General features: G+C 38.3%; 1 protein-coding gene across 1 annotated transcript in view; it reads left to right on the top strand.

Moving 5' to 3' along the window:
• LOC104273329 (plasma membrane calcium-transporting ATPase 2-like) overlaps window positions 1-21304 on the top strand; it is a 168156-nt gene that overhangs the window by 125076 nt on the left and 21776 nt on the right. Inside the window, 6 exon segments of the mRNA XM_009868638.1 lie at window positions 1-35; window positions 1112-1199; window positions 8337-8443; window positions 9045-9236; window positions 16880-17093; window positions 20338-20549. The exon segment at window positions 1-35 is cut by the window's left edge and continues 1 nt beyond it. Of these exon segments, the coding sequence (XP_009866940.1) occupies window positions 1-35; window positions 1112-1199; window positions 8337-8443; window positions 9045-9236; window positions 16880-17093; window positions 20338-20549 (848 nt within the window).

The raw sequence follows: 21304 nt of genomic DNA, 5'->3' as shown, positions 1-21304 counted from the left end.
AGTTCAACAGAAGGATCCGAAATGAGAAGGGAGAGGTAATTCATATGTTAAATCCACACATATTATGAATATGCTATTTAAAAAGTAGCGCGAACACTGAAATGTTGCTTCCTCTTAGCAGTAAAGGCTACCGGGAGAGCTTGCTATTTCATTCTACCACTAGCCCTTTGCAATTCAAAGTAGCAGGGAAACTGCAGTCCTTACCTGCCATGATGCAGAGCCACTGTCAGTTCAGTGCTGGCCTTACTTAGCCGTTGGTAGAACCGTAGCACTAGGCTACAAGAAATAAAATCTAAGCACATTAAAGGAGGTTTGTTAGCAAAGAGGAGATCTCTCCCATAAAAATGCAATCTGTATTGAGGACCAGCTCCTCCCATAAAAATGCGATCTGTATTGAGGACCAGCTCTGTATTGAGGACCAACTCCTCCCATAAAAATGCGATCTGTATTGAGGACAAGCTCCTCTTGTTTATTTTATACCACTTTAGATAATGTCCTGCTATAGTCTCTCACTCTAATGATTTGCATAACTTAATCTACTCTTCGGGAGATTTCTAACTCCTTATAAGAGATGAAGCTATTGAAGGCTATTGAAATCAGCTTTTAGAAAGTAAAGTCTATGTTGTGTCTTTGAGTCCATGAGTAATGAATGACATTCTCATTTATTCCTCACTTTGATTGATGGAATCCTGGGAACATTAGTACATGCAATGGATTAGACCTTGTTTCTATTGGTACACAGAGAAAATTCTGCCATTATTGGTGCCAGAATGGAGAACTCGGATTCAAGTGTAGAATAGAACAGCACACTTTTAATTGTAAACACATTTGATCTACTATCCTGTATTCAGAGTCGAGATTTTGAGTGGAATTGTCCTTAAAGATGCTAGGAAAGGCTGTGGCAAAATTTACCTACGTTAGCTAACAGCTGAGCTGTGGTAGTAGAAAACTGCAGTTTTGGACCTTGCCTTTACTAGCAGCCTTGATGGCTGTTGTAATTTTTCTGTGCTTTTGAAGAAAAGGTGCAGATCTGAGTAGTGCACTGAATCATCTGACACAACGAGCTAACAGTTTTACTATTTGGGGTTTTTTTGTGTTCCCCCTGCTCCAGATTGAGCAAGAACGGATCGACAAAATCTGGCCAAAGCTTCGCGTGCTCGCTCGCTCATCTCCCACGGACAAACACACTTTGGTCAAAGGTGCGTAACAGACTGCCTTCACGTACGTGTGTATGTTAATGCCAGACTTACTGAATTGTGTTCAACACATCATCTGCGTTTTAAAAGTTGTACTGTTACAGTCGCTACCTTTAATTGCGCATCTATATATATAATGCAAGGAAGTTTTCTCAGTAATCAAGTCTCTTGTGTTTACCTTCTACCTGAGCCTTCAAATAGAAAATAATAGAGAACTGATTGGCAGGAATAAGAGATGCCAATAAGATGTCTGGCAAGGAGATGTAAACATTCTCGTTAACTTGCCTAGTGACCTTTAATCAGACTAGAATGAGGCTCTAGCCAGGAAGTGAAAAATATGCTTGATGGTTAGAAAGAAAATATTGTTGAGAAATAAGCAGTTCTTCATATAAACAAGAGGGGGCACAGGCTTTATAGTCTTTGCCTATACCTTTTCATGAAGAAAACAAGAACAAGCTCAGTTCGAGTAAATCAAGTCTCTCCAGTGCATCTGTTCCCCCACAATTATTTTTAAAAGAGCGTTCCAAGATGAAGAACTTTTCATGTTATGATAGCAGCTATTGGAGGTCACGTAACTAAGAGCGGCCTTTCTTAGCATTACGTGAATGGAGAGGTATCTTGAGCCCATTCTGTTTTCCTGCAGGCTCACCACCTGTATGATTCACACTGGTTTCCTTTAGATTTCTGGCTGTATTTTTCCTATAACAACTGCAGCATACAAATGATCCTCTCTTGCTATAATGTCTGTACATAACATATGTATCGTTTATAAATAATATACATGTTTTGGGAATGTGAGCTTCAAAAGATGTTACTGATAGGTGCTCATGATAGAAAAGGTTTGGACAATAGAATTCAGCTCCATAGGTCAATATTAAAACAGGACAAAGTTAGCTCCTCACTTTCGTAGTGCATATAAAATACTGTCTTATAGCACTTAGAGGACATGACTTGTACAACCTAATGGTTTATTTGTTTCAGAAATACAAAGTAATTTGTGTTTCTTTAAGTGGATTAAGTGAGTCCCTTGGGAGTACTCATTTGAATCATTCAAGATTTTCCCTTAAGAGGAAAATGAAACCTTTGTCAGGGAAAATGAAATCGGTGAAGAGCTGAAGAAAAATAGGGAACAAATTATTGATGTTTTATAACATATGCCCTTTGACATTCAGAAGATATTTACTATTACTGAATGTCTTATGCAACTAGTACAATTAATATTTTAAAAATATGACAAAGTCAAATGATAGAGCAATTAAGTACCTAATGAAGTTCACTAACAACTCTGTGGAAAATCATGATGGAATTTTTTGGCTGATAATACTCCAAAGGCCATTAAAAGTTACAAGAAACTGTTTAAATGTTCACTAGTTTTGGGCCTCTTGTTAAAATGTTATATTTTTCTCAGATACTTGAGGGATCGAGAGGATTTTTTCTTCTTTGATGTATTCTATCTGCTCTAGGGTAAAAACACACATCACAAAATAAACTTTTTTTATATTTAATTTTTAATGACATACAGCTGCTGGAGGGAATATTTTTTCTCCTTAACATAGCACAATCCCACCCAGCAAAAGGATCATTTTTATTTTGCATTTTTGTTTTTACTACTGCTAAGGGACTAGAGAAAGGCATGGTTCAGCATTTCAGGCTGAGCAGACAGTTTTTCTCAAATTTATGGCTTTGAAGTAGAGGTAAATTGAAAAAAAAGTCAAAATGTTTTATCATCATGAACTGTTTCAGTGAAACAAAAATGTTAGATATCTCAATCCAACAGAAATATAATTTCTATTGGATTTTATGACATCCATTGGCAGAGGCCAATTACATGAGGTTCAACCAGGCCAAGTGCCAGGTCCTGCCCCTGGGTCACCCCAACCCCCGGCAGCACTACAGGCTTGGGGAGCGGTGGCTGGAGAGCTGCTGGGCAGAGAGGGACCTGGGGGTGCTGGTGGCCAGGACAGCGGCTGAACATGAGCCAGCAGTGTGCCTGGGTGGGCAAGAAGGGCAACGGCATCCTGGCCTGGATCAGCAATGGTGTGGCTAGCGGGAGCAGGGCAGGGATTGTCCCCCTGTTCTCGGCACGGGCGAGGCTGCACCTTGAGCCCCGTGCTCAGCTCTGGGCCCCACAGTGCAGGAAAGACATGGAGGGGCTGGAGAGGGCCCAGAGGTTGGCTGCCAACCTGGTGAAGGATTTGGAGCATGTGTCATACGAGGAATGGCTGAGGGATCTGGGGCTGTTTAGCCTGGAGAGGAGGAGACTGAGGGGAAACCTCATCGTTCTCTACAAGTCCCTGAAAGGAGGTCGTAGGGAGGCAGAGGTTGGTCTGTTCTCCCTAGTGGTGAGTGATACGATAAGCCTTAAGTAGCACAAGGGGAGATTCAAGTTGGATATTAGGCAGAATTTCTTTACTGAGAGGGCTGTCAGCCATTGGAGCAGGCTGCCCAGGGAAGGGGTTGAGTTGCCATCCCTGGAGGTGTTTAAGAGACGGGCGGGTGTTGTGTGAGGAACATGGGTTGGTGGTGTTGGTAGGGCTGGGACAAAGGCTGGACTCGGTGATCCTGAAGATCTCCAGCGAAAACTGTTCTATGATTCTATGGTTCTATTTCAAATTTTTTACACTATTAAAAATATAACAAGTAAAAATGTGTATCATTTACACTGATGTGTCCTTGTAATAGTATATTGCTGAAATAGTTCAATGTTGTGATACTGTTTTTTTCAAAATACTGTGGAAAGCAGCTGTTTAGTACTGATGGGAAATAGCGTCTTCTCATCAGAAGGTATAGAGAAGATCAAATAAATACTCAGTTTACCAGCTAAAGAAGTTGTGCTTTCCACTATGTTTTAAATTAGTCTGGAATGATTTTTTTGTGATGTGAAAAACAGCTATTCTGTTTTCATGTGTGTTGAATTTATTAACAAGCAGAAAGGGACCTCTAAAGAAGAGTTTTAATAATTACCCTTATTTACCAAAATATTTCAAATATTATTTCATGAGATTGTATTATAGAATCATAGAATCATAGAACAATTCAGGTTGGAAAAGACCCTTGGGATCATCGAGTCCAACCATAAACCCTACATTCATGACCTCATTAATATGAAGGCACCATGAGACTAGGTAGAATAATAAAACTATATGAAACTGTATTAATTAATATTCTGAAATTAAATATCAGATTGTTACAAATTTCAAGTGGTTTTGAGTTCCATTTGAGGGAAAACTTCAAATATTTATGTTTTATCCAAATTCATATGAAGAAATATTCAGAGTTAACCTGTTCTGCAGTGTAAAAAATCAGGTTCAACGAGCTCTTCCCTGAAGTGAAGAACATGAAAATAGTTTAAAGGAAGCAGGAGGTACAGTGCATTTCATCTGGAGTTTTATACTCTCTTAATGCCATTTAGGTCTCTGTAGTCTGTGTTAAGCGTAACTCTGTGGGAGGCGCAGATGCCTTCAAGGTTCCTGTCAGTCTTCTAATATAAAGCACATCTGCCATGCATGCTTAGCACAGAAATCTGGGCCTCTTAGCCACGTTCTTTCCTGCCATTCTAATACCATTAAGTTTGCAGAGCACTATTTACTTAACAATTGCCAGTGTTGTCTGTAATGCTATATATAACACCTTTACGTTAACCTCTAAGGCTCTGTTCCTGCACGTACGTAAGCATGTAAGCATGAAGTTAAATTTTCTCTTTCAGACCTTCTAAATTCTTGTTAAATTAACTTGAAGAGGTTGGGAAGTATTAAAAACTAATCTGAATAGAACATGCCTAGGGAAATATATTACTGCATCTGTCCTATGTTGAGGTTGTCAAAGCAATATAAATGTGTAAGCATGTTGGATGATCACTTCTACTGCATCAGTAACACGTGAATTGGTGTGCATTTTTGAAATGCTCACAAGTCTTTCCTGTCTGCCTGTTTTGAGTTAATTGGTTGAGACAGAAAGAAATATCTGAAAAATTTTTTTTACTCCCAAAACAGTTTCTTACTGGTGCTTCTTACTGATGCAACTCCAAGGGTGACAATGCAAGTAAGAATTGTTTAAATAAAGTGGCATTTGTTCTGCAATAAAGGGAGAACCTGAGGCTATACTTGATGGTTTTGATCTGACCTATGGGTACAGATAGCTCCTTGTAAAAGAAATAGAAGACAGACTGTTGGTTAACATTCTTCATATTATTATCCTGAGTGGATTTGATTAAATGCTTGCTTAATGTTAGACGGGAGGACACTGGGAGAGAGAGGATATATTTCCCTTTCAGCTGCATATGCATTGCTAGCACCTTTTATAGCAAGCTTGTGCATATGCTGCTCCTCTTGATATCTATACATAGTTGTTTTAAATCTGATCTTTTCCCTCGTCAGAAACTAAGTGCTTGCTCTGAAAAACGCCTTATGCAAGCTACATGACACCTCCCCAAATTTCTGCAGCGTCAGCAGAATATGTGTGTGGAACACACTGTCATGTCATGTTCTAGGAGTGTTCCTGTGGCTGTTGAATGAAATTCTTTTTTGACCGAGGAAAGTTGTGGCCAAGCAGCTTAAGATGAGGAAACAGATGGATGAAACAGCAAAGGCTGTTGTGAGAGGAAGCTTTGCTGAGTTTTAGTTCCCCTGCTATACCTTGCAATCCTGTTTTTATTAAAACACTGTGTAAGCATCCAACTGGAGTAAACCAGTTTATTTTCAAGTGATTTCCTGGCTTTTAGACGTGACTAATACTGAAGTTTCCTCTTAGCTGTTTTGAATGAGTGGAAAGGCCAGTGAATGTCAAAGAAATGTGCATTCTCTTTACTGGCAGTCTGTCAAGTCATGCTGTTATTTACATTTTTCACTGACCACTGAGGCAGTTGTTCTTCACAGCCCAAGACTGCAAGCTGGAGAACTCTCCCTAGGCATCCCTCTTCTGTTTGGTTTCCTTACACTGTTTGTAAAATCTATATAGACATATCACTGCTGAAGAAACTTTTGAGGCAAAACCTTATCACAGCTATGAACAGAATTGTATCAAAGAAATAAAAAAAGAAAAAGTAAATGTGGTTCAAAAGGAGGCAAGTGTGGGAAAAAAGAAAAATACTCAGAAATGAGGAAGAGGGGGCAGGAGGAGATTAAAAAGACCATGCAGAAGTGAGGGAGCATAAGTATAGCTATGATAAATCCTCTGAATCCCAAATAATCACTACTGCTCCATTTTCAAAATTTTTCTGATGTACAAATGGAAGTTCTGCAAGGATACGATTTCTTCCTACAAATAGCACTGAAGTCCTTCCACATACTGTTGTGCCACGCGGTGACGTATTTCTGATGACCCTAGCAGCAGTCACTGCGATGAAGGTGTGTGGCTGAGCTGCTAGTGATAACCAAGACCATTTCATGTCTATTTTTCCACGACGGCCAACTTCTGTGCTCTGGAGGATGTTGGGCTTATTATGTTGCTTTTAGGGATTAAAATGGCTACTAAACCTTCTGGATGACTGCTAAACCTTGTACCTTACTTAGCTGCAGCCTGCAATTGGCTGATGCAGAGCAGCTGGTCGTACAGTCATTGACATTGGAGCACTATTCATATCTATCAGGATGTCATTTGTTAAAGCCTCTTCAGCTTGATTTGGGTTGTGCTCCCGTTTGGAATCCAGCTGTAAGAGGTTGCTGTCTACCTGTTTGGAGTGGTTAATACCATGATGCATGAAAGATTTTAACAATTTTTTTTTCCAGAAGCTTAAACTATTAATTTCACTTCAAAGGACGTGTTAATAATAAGGGAAGACTGAGATACTTTTAACAGTAATGGCAGTGATGTTCCTGTTTATTTAGAGAATCAAAGGCAAATCACCCCAACAAATTGAAAGCTCTAATTATAAGATCTTATCAGAATAATTTGCCATTTATCTGAGTTCATACTGCCACTGGAAAGCCAATAGTTTTTTTTCCTGATTTTCATAAGACTGAAAAATACAGGGCCCTAACTGCTTCCACACTGCATTGCAATCTTCTGGGAGCCTGATAAGCCTGAACCTTGCCAAGAGGCAGCTATTGCTGTGTAATCTGCAATTTCCTATTTCTGGTTAGTTATCTGATATGCGAGTTATTTTTTTTCCAGAGTAGAATGAAAGCTTTTCAAACTTGGTAGATTTTGATAATTGTTTTTAGAGGTTATGACTTTGTGCAAACTGTGTTAGCAAAAGGAATTTTGTCATTTTCCCCACCTAAGTTATTAGTATGGAGAGGGTTTCTTGTATCCTACACAACCATCCTGTATATTGGACTCTTATTTAAATAGACTCTGATGTGGAAGTAAAAACATGAGTGATGAATGATCTCTATCCTATTAAAAAACAGGGCTACTTCTGTAACTTTCTTTGTTCTTTTCCTTCCTTGCCCTGTCTGCCCAAGTGGAAAATTCTTCTCTGCAGGCTAGTTGCGTGAAACTTGATTCACCAAGTGAAAAGTGCGTTCTTTTCTACAGATGATCTCAAAATGAAAGTATAAATTATTTTGTTACGTCCATTTATTAAAATGTTGAGCTCCAGAATGTAAAGATTTATTTTCTATCTCCTTAATCATTATTTGGCAGAAGTGAAGATGTCTGTTAAAATGCTAATTTGGATCGAGCTAAATAAAATTCACCAGTGCCTTTTGTTATCTCTAGATTTAACTGATTGCCAGAAGGCGTCTCAGTAAAGCAGATATTACAGCTCAGTCCCAGTTTACGAGAGCTTTAAGCATGAACTTAAGTCTTCAGCAAATCCTTTCCATTGATGTTTAATCAGAGAGCTGGGCTGAAATGGGTTTACCGTGACATATCATTTTAAATAACAGAAATCTTCCAAAAGAACGTAATGAACTGATCTCATTCCTTCTGAAGACTGGGCAGGTTTTGTTGATGGTTTGGTAACGCAGGATCAGAACCTTACATCTGAATTCTAGCAGTGATGTCTAGAGTCTATAGTAGTGATGACATGATATTCATCATTGTTTTCCTTAAAACTCAACTCTGTTTAATCTCTGTAATAATTGTGTGGTGTTATGTAGTCTATATTCTGCATACCCCGCTGTTCTTTAAGAAGTTTTATCTTCCTAGTTATTGAATAAATATGTATGTATACACACATATATACCTTTTTTGCAGGTATTATTGACAGCACACAGGTGGAACAGAGGCAGGTTGTAGCTGTGACTGGTGATGGAACCAACGATGGACCAGCACTTAAAAAAGCTGATGTTGGCTTTGCAATGGTACAATCTTGAGCATATTTATTGATGCTTGTGTCATTGTAAATTTGCTACAAGAGGTTCATTAAATGTTGAGGAAGTTGCTTAGTTATTACTTGTTAGTGGAGCAATATATTGGAGGGGACAAGTTACATTGCTTCAGAACCCAGTGTTAGATTCACTGGTGTTGCTTGATTTGATACTTTTTCAGTATTTTGTCGAAGGCAGTTACTGGCCATATGCAGGATCCTGTGCCGATGCAGAAAAATTAACACGATATTCTTAGCAACAGTGGAGTACTATTTGCTTTGGTAAAATCTATCCCTAATTGTACAGATGTCTTCCCAATGTGTTCTTGACTCTGAAGACATTAATATACTAGAATGTATATTAAGATATATTCTAATTTTTGTTAGCAATTCCGTTCATGTGTGTTAATAAAATACCATAGGTCACATCAGCTAACTTCCTAGCCAAGATAAAATGCAGAATATACTCAGCAGTCACTTTTCCTGTGCTAGGATGTCTCTCTATAACTGTGGACTTCGAATGACTATGAAGACTGCTAGTGTAACTGTCTCTGTACTTTCCAGTAGGTAATTTTATTCACAATTACCTTTTCCAGGGCATTGCTGGAACAGATGTTGCAAAGGAAGCCTCAGATATCATCCTAACAGATGACAACTTCAGCAGCATTGTGAAGGCTGTAATGTGGGGACGTAACGTCTACGACAGCATCTCCAAGTTCCTGCAGTTCCAGCTCACTGTTAACATTGTGGCTGTGATCGTGGCGTTCACTGGAGCGTGCATCACCCAGGTAAGGTGAACTGCTTCAAGTGTGCAGCCAAATCCGGCCAAGCTACGTTTGCTTTTAAGGAATGGTGGCTTACATTTGATTCTAGCTTTGCACAGCGGAAGGTATGCTTTCTGAAAGTCTTCTGAGCATGAAGAGTGTATTTAGGATCAAGCTGCTAAATGTTAAATAGCTCTTGACATAAGGAAGTGTACTAATCCATCTTCTTCTGGAAGTAAATTGCTTTTAGGAGCTACTAATTTTTGTGCTGCCTCCACACAGCTCTCTGGTTTTGATTACTTATTGTTGTCATGACTGACCCTGTGATGATACGACTCAAAATGTCAGGGATTGGGAAAAGGAAGAGGTTATGCGACTTTGCCTGTTCCTCTCAGAATTTGTCGCCATTAAATATCTATTTCTTGATGGATTGTGCAGTGGGATTTTTTTTTTCAAGAGAGTAATACTAACACACAGAAGTAATCCCAGCACACAAACTTTTCGACTTATAAAATTATTTTGCTGCTTTCAGGCAATTCCTTTTAATTTCAAATGCAAATGACAAACCAATTAAATGACACATACAGTTGGACTTCGATCTCTTTTTCTCCCCATACGTTAAACCCCCATTGAAATCTTGGTGTACATGCAACGTGCTGAGGTCTTTTACAAAAAGCATATATGAATGCAAAACACGTTTTTTTCCTTCAGATTAGTACTTTTTGATTAATGAAATTAAGTTTTCTATTTTGTACAGCATGAGGTTTTTGTCCTTCATTAGAAAATAGAAAAACATTCAGGCACTGTCCCTACCTAAAAAAATGTATATTTCACATGCTGCAGACGGGTGCTGTTACAAAATGCCTCCTTTGACTGAGACACACTATGGGAAAGCTGATGCTTCCCTCCGTTGTGCCTCACACGGGTGCACATACCTGTTTCAGCAGGTGAATTTCACCTCATGCACACCTGAGCAGAACAATGAATAAGTCATTAGCTCTGCTCCAGGGTAAACTTACATTGTAATCATGGAATTGATCCTTGAAACCAGAAACCCAGGTACCTTTACAAAACCATGAGGTCAAGGTTCTTCTAAGCCTCGACTGACATTTAGAGGCCTTTCTTGTGCTGCATACGTGGAGACTGCAAGCTCTTGTCCTGTGTACAAAGGAAGCCTGAAACCTCAATTCACTTGTTTTCCAAGAAGTAAAAATTGCAAGCTGCTCAGCACTAGATCCCTGCCACACTGCCTCCAGGTCTTGGTGACACCTTGATGTCGCAACGGAGCCTGTGCTATCAGACAAAATTAGTGATGTTGCGAGAAAAGTTGGATAACTTTTCTTTTTCCCTTGGGAAATATTTCCAGGCATACTGAGAAAATGTTTAGCTACAAAGTGATTGTTGCTGGTAGCAGAAGGTATGTGAATAGGAACTCAAACTCTGGATTTTTTTATCAGTGTTACAAAACCGCATAGAAAAAGTCCTAACATCAACGTGGTAAAAATACTATAATCGGAATTCTTACAAATAGATTATCTATTTGTTAACTAAGGAATTTCTGGTTTATTCTTGAAGAGGTTAACTGTTACTGAATCAGTGCCTAGGCTACTTTAAATCCAGTCTAAGTGCATGTGTAGTGCATGGTCAGTGCAAGCATATTCCCGTTTTCAATTCTGGAGCTTTCTACATCTTTTGAGTCATTCCATTGGCTTCTAGAAGGATTTGGATCCAGCCCAGTGCATTTATGTTGTCTCAGTGATCTGTAAGACCATCACTGAGCCTGTCAGGTCGCTGTTTACAGGTTTTCATGTACACCTCCTAGAATTCCTGTATTTCTGTCCAGACAGGATTCTTAGGCAACTCCTGAATTTGGCAGTAAAAATGCAAATTGAAAGGAGAGGTCGGAGAAGAGCTAAAATTGAAATTGTAGCAAAAAGGCAGCAGTTATTTCCACTGCAGTTCTGTTTACACTCAAAAGCCCAACTGTTGGTAATCTCAAGTATTTCAGTTCTGTCTCATTCAAGAAGGATCTTGCCTTACGAATGAACATTACTATGTTAGGCTTTGACTCGAAGCCTCTAGCCAGTGAAAGGGCATTATGTTTGTTTGGCTCACAAGCTTTACTAAAAATTACACTTGAGAACATACTGTACCCTCTGGTTGCTATGAAAATAGCTCTAGCACAAAATGTGTGAATATACTGAAAAACCTTGCACAGAACAGGCTAGTCGCACACATAGAGATCCAACTCTGCAAAACTATACACAGGTCTCCAATTTCTGTTTTGACTGAAGCATTTAAGTTCTTAACAAAGAAATGAAGCTAAAATCTATAGTTTCCAAAAAGGAAGCACAGCTTACTGTGACCTTCAAAGTGAATATCAAGAAGGTCCACAGAGCACTGAATTTTACTTTGCTTGTAGGTAGTCAGTATGATTTTCTTTGACACAGAATATAATTTTAGTTCAAGACTAATATTCAGATTAATGACTATTACACAGGCTAGCCTTTGGGTGATATTTCATCCAATCTAGAGAGAAAAATTCTATGCAAGTAGTAACATTTCCTTCATGCTTCTCAATGTCACCTCTCAAAAAAATGTGTTCTGTAATTCAGAACCAGCATACTGGGATGCTTTGAGGTTTTGCGCTTTCCTACGCTTATTGGTGTTTCTACTGTCTATGCATAAAGGAAATAGAGAGATAAAAATCTTCCTTTTCACTGACTTTTTTAACATTTGGCTTGTGCTTTGCAACTAAATGGACTTAATTTTATTCAGTCTCGATCCTGCAGTTGCATCTGCGTACATGTGTATGTCTATGTGGTCACATCACTGCAGGACTCCTCATGAAACCACAGCAACTCTACATTAATGAAAGGATCCAGCTGTGTGAGTGCTGTTCTGCGTGAAACCAGCCCTCCGAGGAGCCCCCGGAGAAAGAGTTGCTTTGTTTGGTCCACAGCACCTTAAGAGTGCCATGGAGAGGCATAAGAAATACATTAGGTAGAACTGTGACCGTTAGTGGTCGTTTTAAGCATCTGCTGCTTTTTTTCTCAAAAATACAAATCGATGTTCTTGTCAGTTCCACTTCAGGGAACTAATACTTCACTTCTCTTAATTTTAAGCGAATATTATTTTATTATTTATATACCCAGTGCCTGATTCAGCAAGATGGTGCTGTTAGAGAGATTATCTACCATGTCTGCTTTTTCTATTTTGTCCTGGTTTTTCATTTCAACAGATGGTTAACTACATGTACGTGTATGTGACCCTATGTGCTACTCCAATATTATATAAGCGTTATAAAGCAGCAGCAATGGGCTAGTAAATAAATTATTATGCAGACTAAACAGGACTAGTGCAAATGGTCATCTGCCCCTGTCATGGTTCCCAGCATGAAGTCATATAAAGGTTACATAAATCGTATTCTCAGGAGCACATAAATTACAGATACAGCGTCACCTGTTGGCAAACTTAGCACAGCTGCTGCCCAAAGTAAGCTGCCCTTCATGGGGATTTAACTTACGTCGGGCCATGCTTCACAGGAGCTCAATGTATAAGCCGAGAGTTCTGAATTTTCAACTAATAATGAACTTTTGAGTTGTGATTCTATAATTATGTAAAGCACTCTGAGATCAAGGTCATGCAAGGAAGAAGTCTCTGATGAGAAGCTGAATCAGGATCACGCTGTGGCTGCAGAGGTGTGCTTCGTTTTGTGTAATAACACCCACCAGTGAGATGACAACTAGTGTTTCTTTTAGTCCCGTGTCAGTGCAGTTGGTCCGGCACAGTGCTGCCTAGTATTAATTCAACTTATCTTTCAGTTAATCTAATTTATTTACCTCTTGCTTCCTTCCCTCGTATTCCCCAATGCATACTTTTAAAATGATCACGGTGTGGTTATGTTGACCAGTTTGCATACAATTATTTTTTCTGTTTGGCAGCCATTACCTCATGTTAAACCAGTAATTTCTTTTCTAATAGATTTATGAGATATAAACTCTTATATTCTCACTTCGTTCTCTGAACAGCATTTTTGCAGAACCCTTGATGGACTCACTGAGGGTTCTTCTTTGGAGCGTGCCTGCAATTATTGTGAATTTTGCACTTCAGATGAGTCATTGCTCCACACATCTAGGTTTCATATAGAAGCCTATATTTGCTTTACAAAGCCGGAAGGTTCATTCTGTTTCCTGTCCCAAACATACACAAGTACCAAGAAAATATTAGGGCATTATGTTTGGAGCTGTTAAAAATAACCTAACTATGTACAAAATGAAGATTTTTAAATGCAGTTCAGTCAAATGGAAACAGTTTTTTACAGGACCTATTAAGCTACCTGGTTTATCCCCGTGCCAAATTTTGTCTCCAACTGCTGAGGCCAAGGTTGTGTTAAAGAAAGAGAAGACAAAGGCTGTGTTTTAACATTTTACATTCAAATTATTATTCTTGTACTTTGAGAAAGACTTAATGTTTTAGCAGGCATTAGGAACTGAAAACAGTGACTCTATAGGACATTATGTTTGGAAAATTAAATGTTAATTAAAAAGCAGTATAGCAATGACCTACTGCGTGAATCACTTATTGTTCTTACAGATCTTGCTCAAAAAATGAAGATGATCTATACTTACATGTATAAGGCAGTAATTTACATGGTGATAACGTTTTACTGCAGAACTATATTTTGCAAATCCTAAAATAATAGCACTGGCAAATTTTGAAAAAGCTGTAATATAAAAATCAAAGTATGTACTGTTTAGCTTTGTTTAGGGAAGGCTTAGAAGCATGGAAATAGAATTGAGGATGCCACTGCCATACAATTAGCAGACGGTGTGATCTAGCAGCAGAAGCGAGGCCTGGCATTTTTTTTGCGTTAATATATATAAAGTTAACCTACCAGAAATTCTCATTTTTATGAATCCATGCATTTGTTCTGTGACAACTGGGAGTAAAAAGAGGTAAGGGTGAAAATACCTTTTCATTCCCTTACAACTTGTCATCTAAATCAAAAGTAACATGCTCTAAAATTTGTGAGGCTCTGCATGTCACAAAAGATTTGTAGTTTATTTCCAGCCTTTGGCGATTTGTACTTTTAAGTGTTTCCAGGATGAAGTGCAACATCACTTGATTTAAGGGACATTTTCCTTTTACCTCTAGGCCAATGCTAACCTATTCCAAGGTCAAGTGGAAAGGAATTTGACAAATAAGTGGTGATTTTCGGTGGTTTGCAGTTTGAACAGCTTTCATCTCCAAAGTTTTCAGAGAATGAATTAAGAATTCCTAGCTAGTCAGTTAGTGGCTAAAATGGACTGAAAAGAACATGGAATTTGCATCCCACTTGCACAAGGGACTAAAATGTATAATGGAAGACCAAGCTCCTTAGCTGACATGCATTTTTCTCCGTTTCCACCAACTATTCAGAAATCAGGTAGAGTTGCAGTGGAAATTTCATTCCACTGACTGCCCAGACTAATGTGTATTTAATGTTTTGGCTTCAGCGTAGAATGAGCTTTCACACTTGGCTGAGCAGCATAGCACTGCCAATAATAGATAATTATTAGGGGCACCATAGCCACCCAAGGTGATTGGCAGTGTGAAATGGTGAGAACATGTTGTTGCCAAAACTGATGACTGCCAGTTACAGTTGTGTGATTTAGAGACTGAAATAATCCGACTTTTTGTTGTGCTAGGGATATGTCAGGCTGTGAATATTTGACTATCTGTTAAGTGTAACATGCAAATTCAGTTTTGTTGACAGAGAAGTCTACGCATGAAATGGAAATTCTGCTATTGTAACATCTGAAAGTAGAGAATATTTCTCCAGGAAACTTATTAACTAGACAGGTAAAAACACAACAAGAAAGATTCTTCAGCAGAAAAGGTGTTTTCTTTTTTCTCTGTATAATGTGTCCAACTCTAGGGCCTCTGAGCCTCAGCAACAAACTGCTTTATAGTGCAAGTACTCTTCTTGTTTGATCCATTAGTATTTGTATAAATAAATGAGGTCTCACTTTGGAATGAAGTTTCTCCTGATTGCTTTTAGTTTTTTAGCCAACTCTAACGACAAAGACGTTTCCTGTTTCTGCAGGTGCATATCAAATGAGTGAGCTGAACTCTCCAGATAAGTCGAGTTAATGCTATCTATACCAAGAGGTCAGGAATCTATTCACGCTAATCTTCCTCCCTTGCCTGATGTAGCCAAGCTGTAAGGCTTAAAACCAGTAGATTGCTTTTCTGCAGCACTTTGAATAAGCCAAAAATGAGTATTTTTAATAAATAAAATGTATCAACATTTATATAAATGTAGGGGTGTTAAAACATATATTTTCAAGAGGAAGTAATATTTTATCTCAAGGGGGAGGTGGAATATAAGCCGGATCCACAAGAGACCAAATCACTTAGCCTTGTTCTCCATATGTCCTTGAGATACCAAATGGATATTGCCCTCATTGAAAATTTAGCCCTTTGAAGAAAAGAGCAGAGTTAATAAAGTGGTTTTATTGGCTTTGACTTGGCTTGTGTGCTGTTTCATAAATTCATTTGCTTCACTACGAGCAGCAACATGGTAATGTAATGCACAAAAATAGTGCTGTCATCTTCCAACTTTCACACTGTACATTAACTCCCATTATAAAATTTGTCATTTTCACACCTTACTACTTTTGAGATTGTATTTTCCTAATAAAAACCATCTATTTTAAACAGGACGCAGACATTACTAATGCTGCCCATTTAGCATTCAGTCTAAAGTTACAGGAGGTTGTTAGATACAAAAAAAACCTACTTCCTTTTTCCTGGTGTGGCTCCTTGAAGCGAGTTCCTCTATCACTACAGCTGCTACAATGAGTTACAAATCAAAACTTTATAATAGTCATCTAGAGTTCTCCTGAGATCTCTGCTTTATTTATTTACTTAAGTCCTCTGTAATAGGACCATAGACTCTTTCTTGACTTAAGTGAGGAAAGAGCTCCTTCTAGCGGTTGGCGATCTGCTTCAGAAAATAAATCATCCTGACAAGTAGTAATCTGGGGTTTTTTTCTTTCCAGTTCCATGGCTTCAAATATGCTATCTTGTTACCCAGTAAAATAACAAAGTTTTTCTAACTTCTGCATATTTGATATAGTTTAATGAGTTTCAGAATATTTTTCAAATTCAAATATCGGGCATTTTTTTGGTTGCTCCTGTTTTTAAAAGGTCTTATTAAAGTAAAATGTATGAAAATGTCTCAGTAACTGTTGCATAAATTTTTAATAATTTCAAGCTGTTCCTAAAAAAAGAGATAGGTAGGTTTTAGTAAAAGGAAACATTACTTTTTAAATTGCTTCAGTATAATTTTTCTTCCAGGAAAGAAATTCCCACTAGTATTATCTAGTACTTTAAAATGTTAATGCTATGGTTTATGAGGATTGTGTGATTGTAAATATTCCCCATTTAAATGACTGGAGAGAAATAATTTGTCTTTGCTGAGATCACTGTGCTTCCTGTGATTCCGATCTTGCGTAAGAAATGTAAGAAAGCTCGTAGTATCTCAGGCCAAAGGTCCACGTGTTTCAGTATCCTGTCTTCAGCAGTGCTTGTGGTCACCCAGAAAGAAATGAACTCACAGTAATGACCTGACAACCATTATTTTTCTCGGAAACACCTAACCTTCTAATTTGTCTCCACAGGACTCTCCTCTAAAAGCTGTCCAGATGTTGTGGGTCAATCTAATTATGGACACCTTTGCCTCACTTGCTTTGGCCACCGAACCTCCAACAGAGGCTCTATTGCTACGGAAGCCGTATGGCAGGAACAAACCTCTTATATCCCGTACCATGATGAAGAACATTCTGGGCCACGCTGTTTATCAGCTTACTCTCATATTTACACTGCTCTTTGTCGGTAAGAAAGTTTTTTAGGCTTGTGCCTTAGCTTATACAAGTATCTAGGTCTTGTAGCCTGCCACGTCAAAATGCTTCAAACGTAACTATGTAATGCACACGTATTAAGTCCACCATAGTTAAACAGCTGGTGGGAGCGAGCTGTTTAACGGCATCAGAAACGGGGGAAGCGGAACAGATGCAACAGAGGGATTTAGTCACCTTTCATATGCCATTTGCATTGGGAAGGGCCTCACTGAGCTCTTCTTCCTCCTAACACAAGGTAGGTTTGGGCTTTGGCAAAAGTTGGTGGTAAAAGGTATAACAGAAGGTTACATTTTAATTGGAGTATCTAGCCTGCTGCTTCTATACTGAAGTTTCATTTCGAGGCTTGTCATCTTCAGCAGGCATGTAACAACAAATTAAGCAAAAATACACACAACAGAAATCAAGAGCCATTTTACCAATGCCCAGAGAAGCTCTGATCGGGAGCAAAATGTTTGGCATAGTCAAGAAGTAATGCTGATCTTAAGTAGTATAGATAAGCAAGTAATCAGTATTAAGTGATACACATAACACTCTTGTTTTGACATGTAATACCTAGAATGGATATTAAACGGGGAAGAAAAAAGTAATTTATTAGATTACTGGACTCTTCTTCAGACTGTGCTAGCAGCGGATGCTTTTTATAGGTTGTATTTTGGAGAGGGGAGGGAGGAAGAATGTTTCTTGCTGCAGGGAACAGGGGCTAATAATAGATTCTGCTGCTCCACAATAAGAAGTGAACTGGCTCAAAGGACTGATCATTTTATCAATTGGGCGTTGTGTTCTTGTCACTACATCATCCGTGTTAAATTACATGTGTTGTCTTACGGGTTTTTTCCTTTATACACAGACTTCCCTATAAGCTGTACATGTAAATTCATGATTCTTAACGAGTGTTTTTGAGCTCCATTGTGAAAGCCTTGCTTCACTTCACCAACAACTGGCAGCTTACTTGGAATGTTCAAAGGAGAGGTGATGGGCTGTTTACAGTGCACCTATCCAAACCGAAATAGTTGCCAGGTTTTGAAGAAAGACAGTCTGTAATATTATTAGGCTTACAGAATGTCTAGCAATTCTAAGGAAATTGTAGTTTCAAATTCTTTAAAATAGGTGTAGAAGCTGTTGGTAGTTTGTGTGATATGAATCTTGGAAATAAAACTTCTGTGAAGTTCATAGGAAGTTTTAATGGCTTTTTGCTTAGTTTTATGGTTTAAAATACTTTATGTTGAGCCCTGATGTAAAGACACTCAGGCTTTTTCACCCTGTTCTAATACAGACAAGTTAATACCCACCCTATTCTAATATGCCTGTTTTTTCCAGAGATACACACTTCTCCCGTGCATACTTTAAAGGACACAGCCCAAATAATTTTCTGATAAGTCTAGACGTTTCCTTTCTAAACTCAACGAGGATCAGCTTTACAGTGAGATGATGTTCTAAACTCAGTGTTTCAATAAATAAATTCCAAATTAATGAGAATTATTTCTATTTCAATCAATCATTTTTGGTAGTAGGTTTTTGTAGAGACTAGTCCATCGGGTTTTTCTGTCTTTACTGTGATGTGGCAATAAATAGTGTTTGAACATACAGGAATGGCTTTGAGACGTCAAGCATATAAAAAATCCAGAATTTACTGTCTAGTTCTGTCAACCTGGAGTATAAAAAAAATTAACCTTAGCAACTAGGCATAATAAAGTTGATAGATTGGCACACCTTTTGAAACATGTTTGGAAATAAGAACTAGTTATGAGTTTAACCACTGCCATTCCACAGCAGCAGCACGGTCCTACTTTGCCAATTAAGTGGTGCAATGCAATAACAGAGACTTAAGGGTAGGTGCTCTCACTGAGGAAAGCAGTGTTCATGTTATTAGTGTTAGTGTGTGTATCGAATGAAATCAAATAGATGTCATGTGTATCTAGGTATGTGTGTGTGTATATTTATAAAAAAAAATTATTATTATTTGCTTTCATTAATTTTCTCCTTTGTATGTAGCAAGGGAAATGTTTTGCAGTATTTAGTTATCTCTCTGGAGACATACAATCTTCTTAAATATCTCTGCTCTCTCACAGTCTGTTATGCGGCTTCATATCATGTTACTGATATATTAGTGATATTATAATCTACTTTCTGTCAAAAGACTGTAAGCCAAATTCTTTCTTTGGAAACATGCTCATTATTACCAGTGACTTGAACATGAACTGCTCAAATATCCCAAGGCAAAAAAAAAAAAAGCTCACTGTTAACTTAGCTGATGCAATTAATGACCTCAGGAGAAAACCCGAGGAAACCTTTCTTCTTTCTTCAGGAATTCTGAACATAAAGCTAGTGGGAAAGCGGAAAACTGTTCAAGTTTTATTTTGCTTTTATTAAAACTCTGGTTATGAAAACAAGTAATATTGTGGTAATCTTCTTTACTCCTGTTTCATTCATCATTTATGCTTTCATGGGAATGCCCCATCCTTACTCTTAAGACAGCACCTCTTTTGATAACGGTGTGTTCCATTTAAACTCTGCATGTAACAGAGTGGATGAAAAATGAGCTGACAGTGTGCACGTGCAGCCCAGAAATCCAATCATGTGCTGGGCTGCTTAAAAAGAAGTGTCGCAAGTAGTCGAGGGAAGTGATTCTCCCGCTCTGCTCCGCTCTGGTGAGACCCCAGCTGTAGCCCTGTGCCCAGCTCGGGTGTTCCCAGTACAAGACAGAGACCTGGCAGAGCAGGTCCAGAGGCTGACAGGCAGAGAACGATCAAAACCGGATCAATTTAAAGCTAGAAATGTCTGTGGGGTTTGTCATTAATATCCTTGAGTGCTTGCCGAGAGTTAGGCCGTTACTGGATTAGTAAATGAGTAAAAACTGCTGAAGAGCATTTGCTTCAAATTACTGTAGAAAGTCACAAACATATCGTCAGTGCTCTCAAGTGCTTGGTACTTCAGAAAGAATCGACTGTTTAAAACAATTTCTACTTGGTTAGAAGAAAAGTACTACTGAAAACTGTTTGCATAGGTATACTGAGTTATTAATTATTTGAGAAGCTTCTGGCTCAGGAAGTTTACATGTCTTTTGCTCACTGGTATTATAAATTCTCCTTATATTATAGTAAATGCAGAGAGAAAGCTGGTAACAAGCAGAGCACAGGAGGCAACTAGCTAAAGCAAAGGGAAATTTAAGTTTAATTAATTTATTCTAATGGAAACCTTTATTTTGGTCTTACACCTAGGTGAGAAAATGTTTAAGATTGACAGCGGGAGGAATGCACCACTTCACTCTCCTCCTTCAGAGCACTACACCATTATCTTCAACACCTTTGTCATGATGCAGCTTTTCAATGAAATCAACGCGCGGAAAATTCATGGCGAAAGAAATGTCTTTGATGGCATCTTCAGAAATCCTATTTTTTGCACTATTGTACTGGGTACATTCGCTATTCAGGTAATGATTTGAGCAAGAATTAGTAACTATTCATCAGAAATTTACTTCAAGGTTTTTTTCTTTCTTTTAATGTGTTTTTTTTCAACTAAAAGCTGTAGGAGGCTTCAGTGAGAGCTACTAGAGCTTGAGAAATAAAAGGGTAGATAACACTTCTGTCCTCAGACAAGCAATAGCTTTTTTTTTTTTAATTCCTTTCTTTGCTCTCAGAATAAATAAGTAATTTCCACAGTGAAGGATGATGGATTAAAAAAGCCACAGCTTAACGTATTTTGAAATTTCTCAATGTGGAGTTGTACTTTCTTATGATTTCAGCATCGTATTTACAATTTTTCTTTTGTCTTCTCCTTTTCCCTTACTCTCCTCAATCATTTCCCCGCTTCTGATCCGCTGCCTTCCGTTCTCTGTCCCTTTTCCTTCTTCCTGTGTTTTTACTTTTTGCTTGGTTTATAATTTGTGCTTATGCACTCACACAGGAAAGCAACCGCTTTAAGTATTATTGTTATTTTCTATCTCAGACTGAACAAATTACTTTGAACTTCTGTTGCACAGCCTTTGACAGTTGAAATCTCTGGGTTGTGGTTTCAGGTCCCCAGTTTTGAAGCAGCACTGCTAACAAAAACTATCAGTAGCGTCCAGTTTCCAATTAGCAAATCCTTCCAGCCTAACCAGATTTAGTAATTACATCAGGGTCAACATACCTCATTTGAGAATACTCAGAGGCTGGGAGAACACATGGGGACTGTCCTGTTCTCTCT

The sequence above is a fragment of the Apaloderma vittatum genome, unplaced genomic scaffold, assembly GCF_000703405.1.
Source record: "Apaloderma vittatum isolate BGI_N311 unplaced genomic scaffold, ASM70340v1 scaffold2864, whole genome shotgun sequence".
Taxonomy (NCBI): domain Eukaryota; kingdom Metazoa; phylum Chordata; class Aves; order Trogoniformes; family Trogonidae; genus Apaloderma; species Apaloderma vittatum.
The sequence above is the reverse complement of the archived record's forward strand: the minus strand, read 5'-3'. Positions and strand labels throughout refer to the sequence as shown.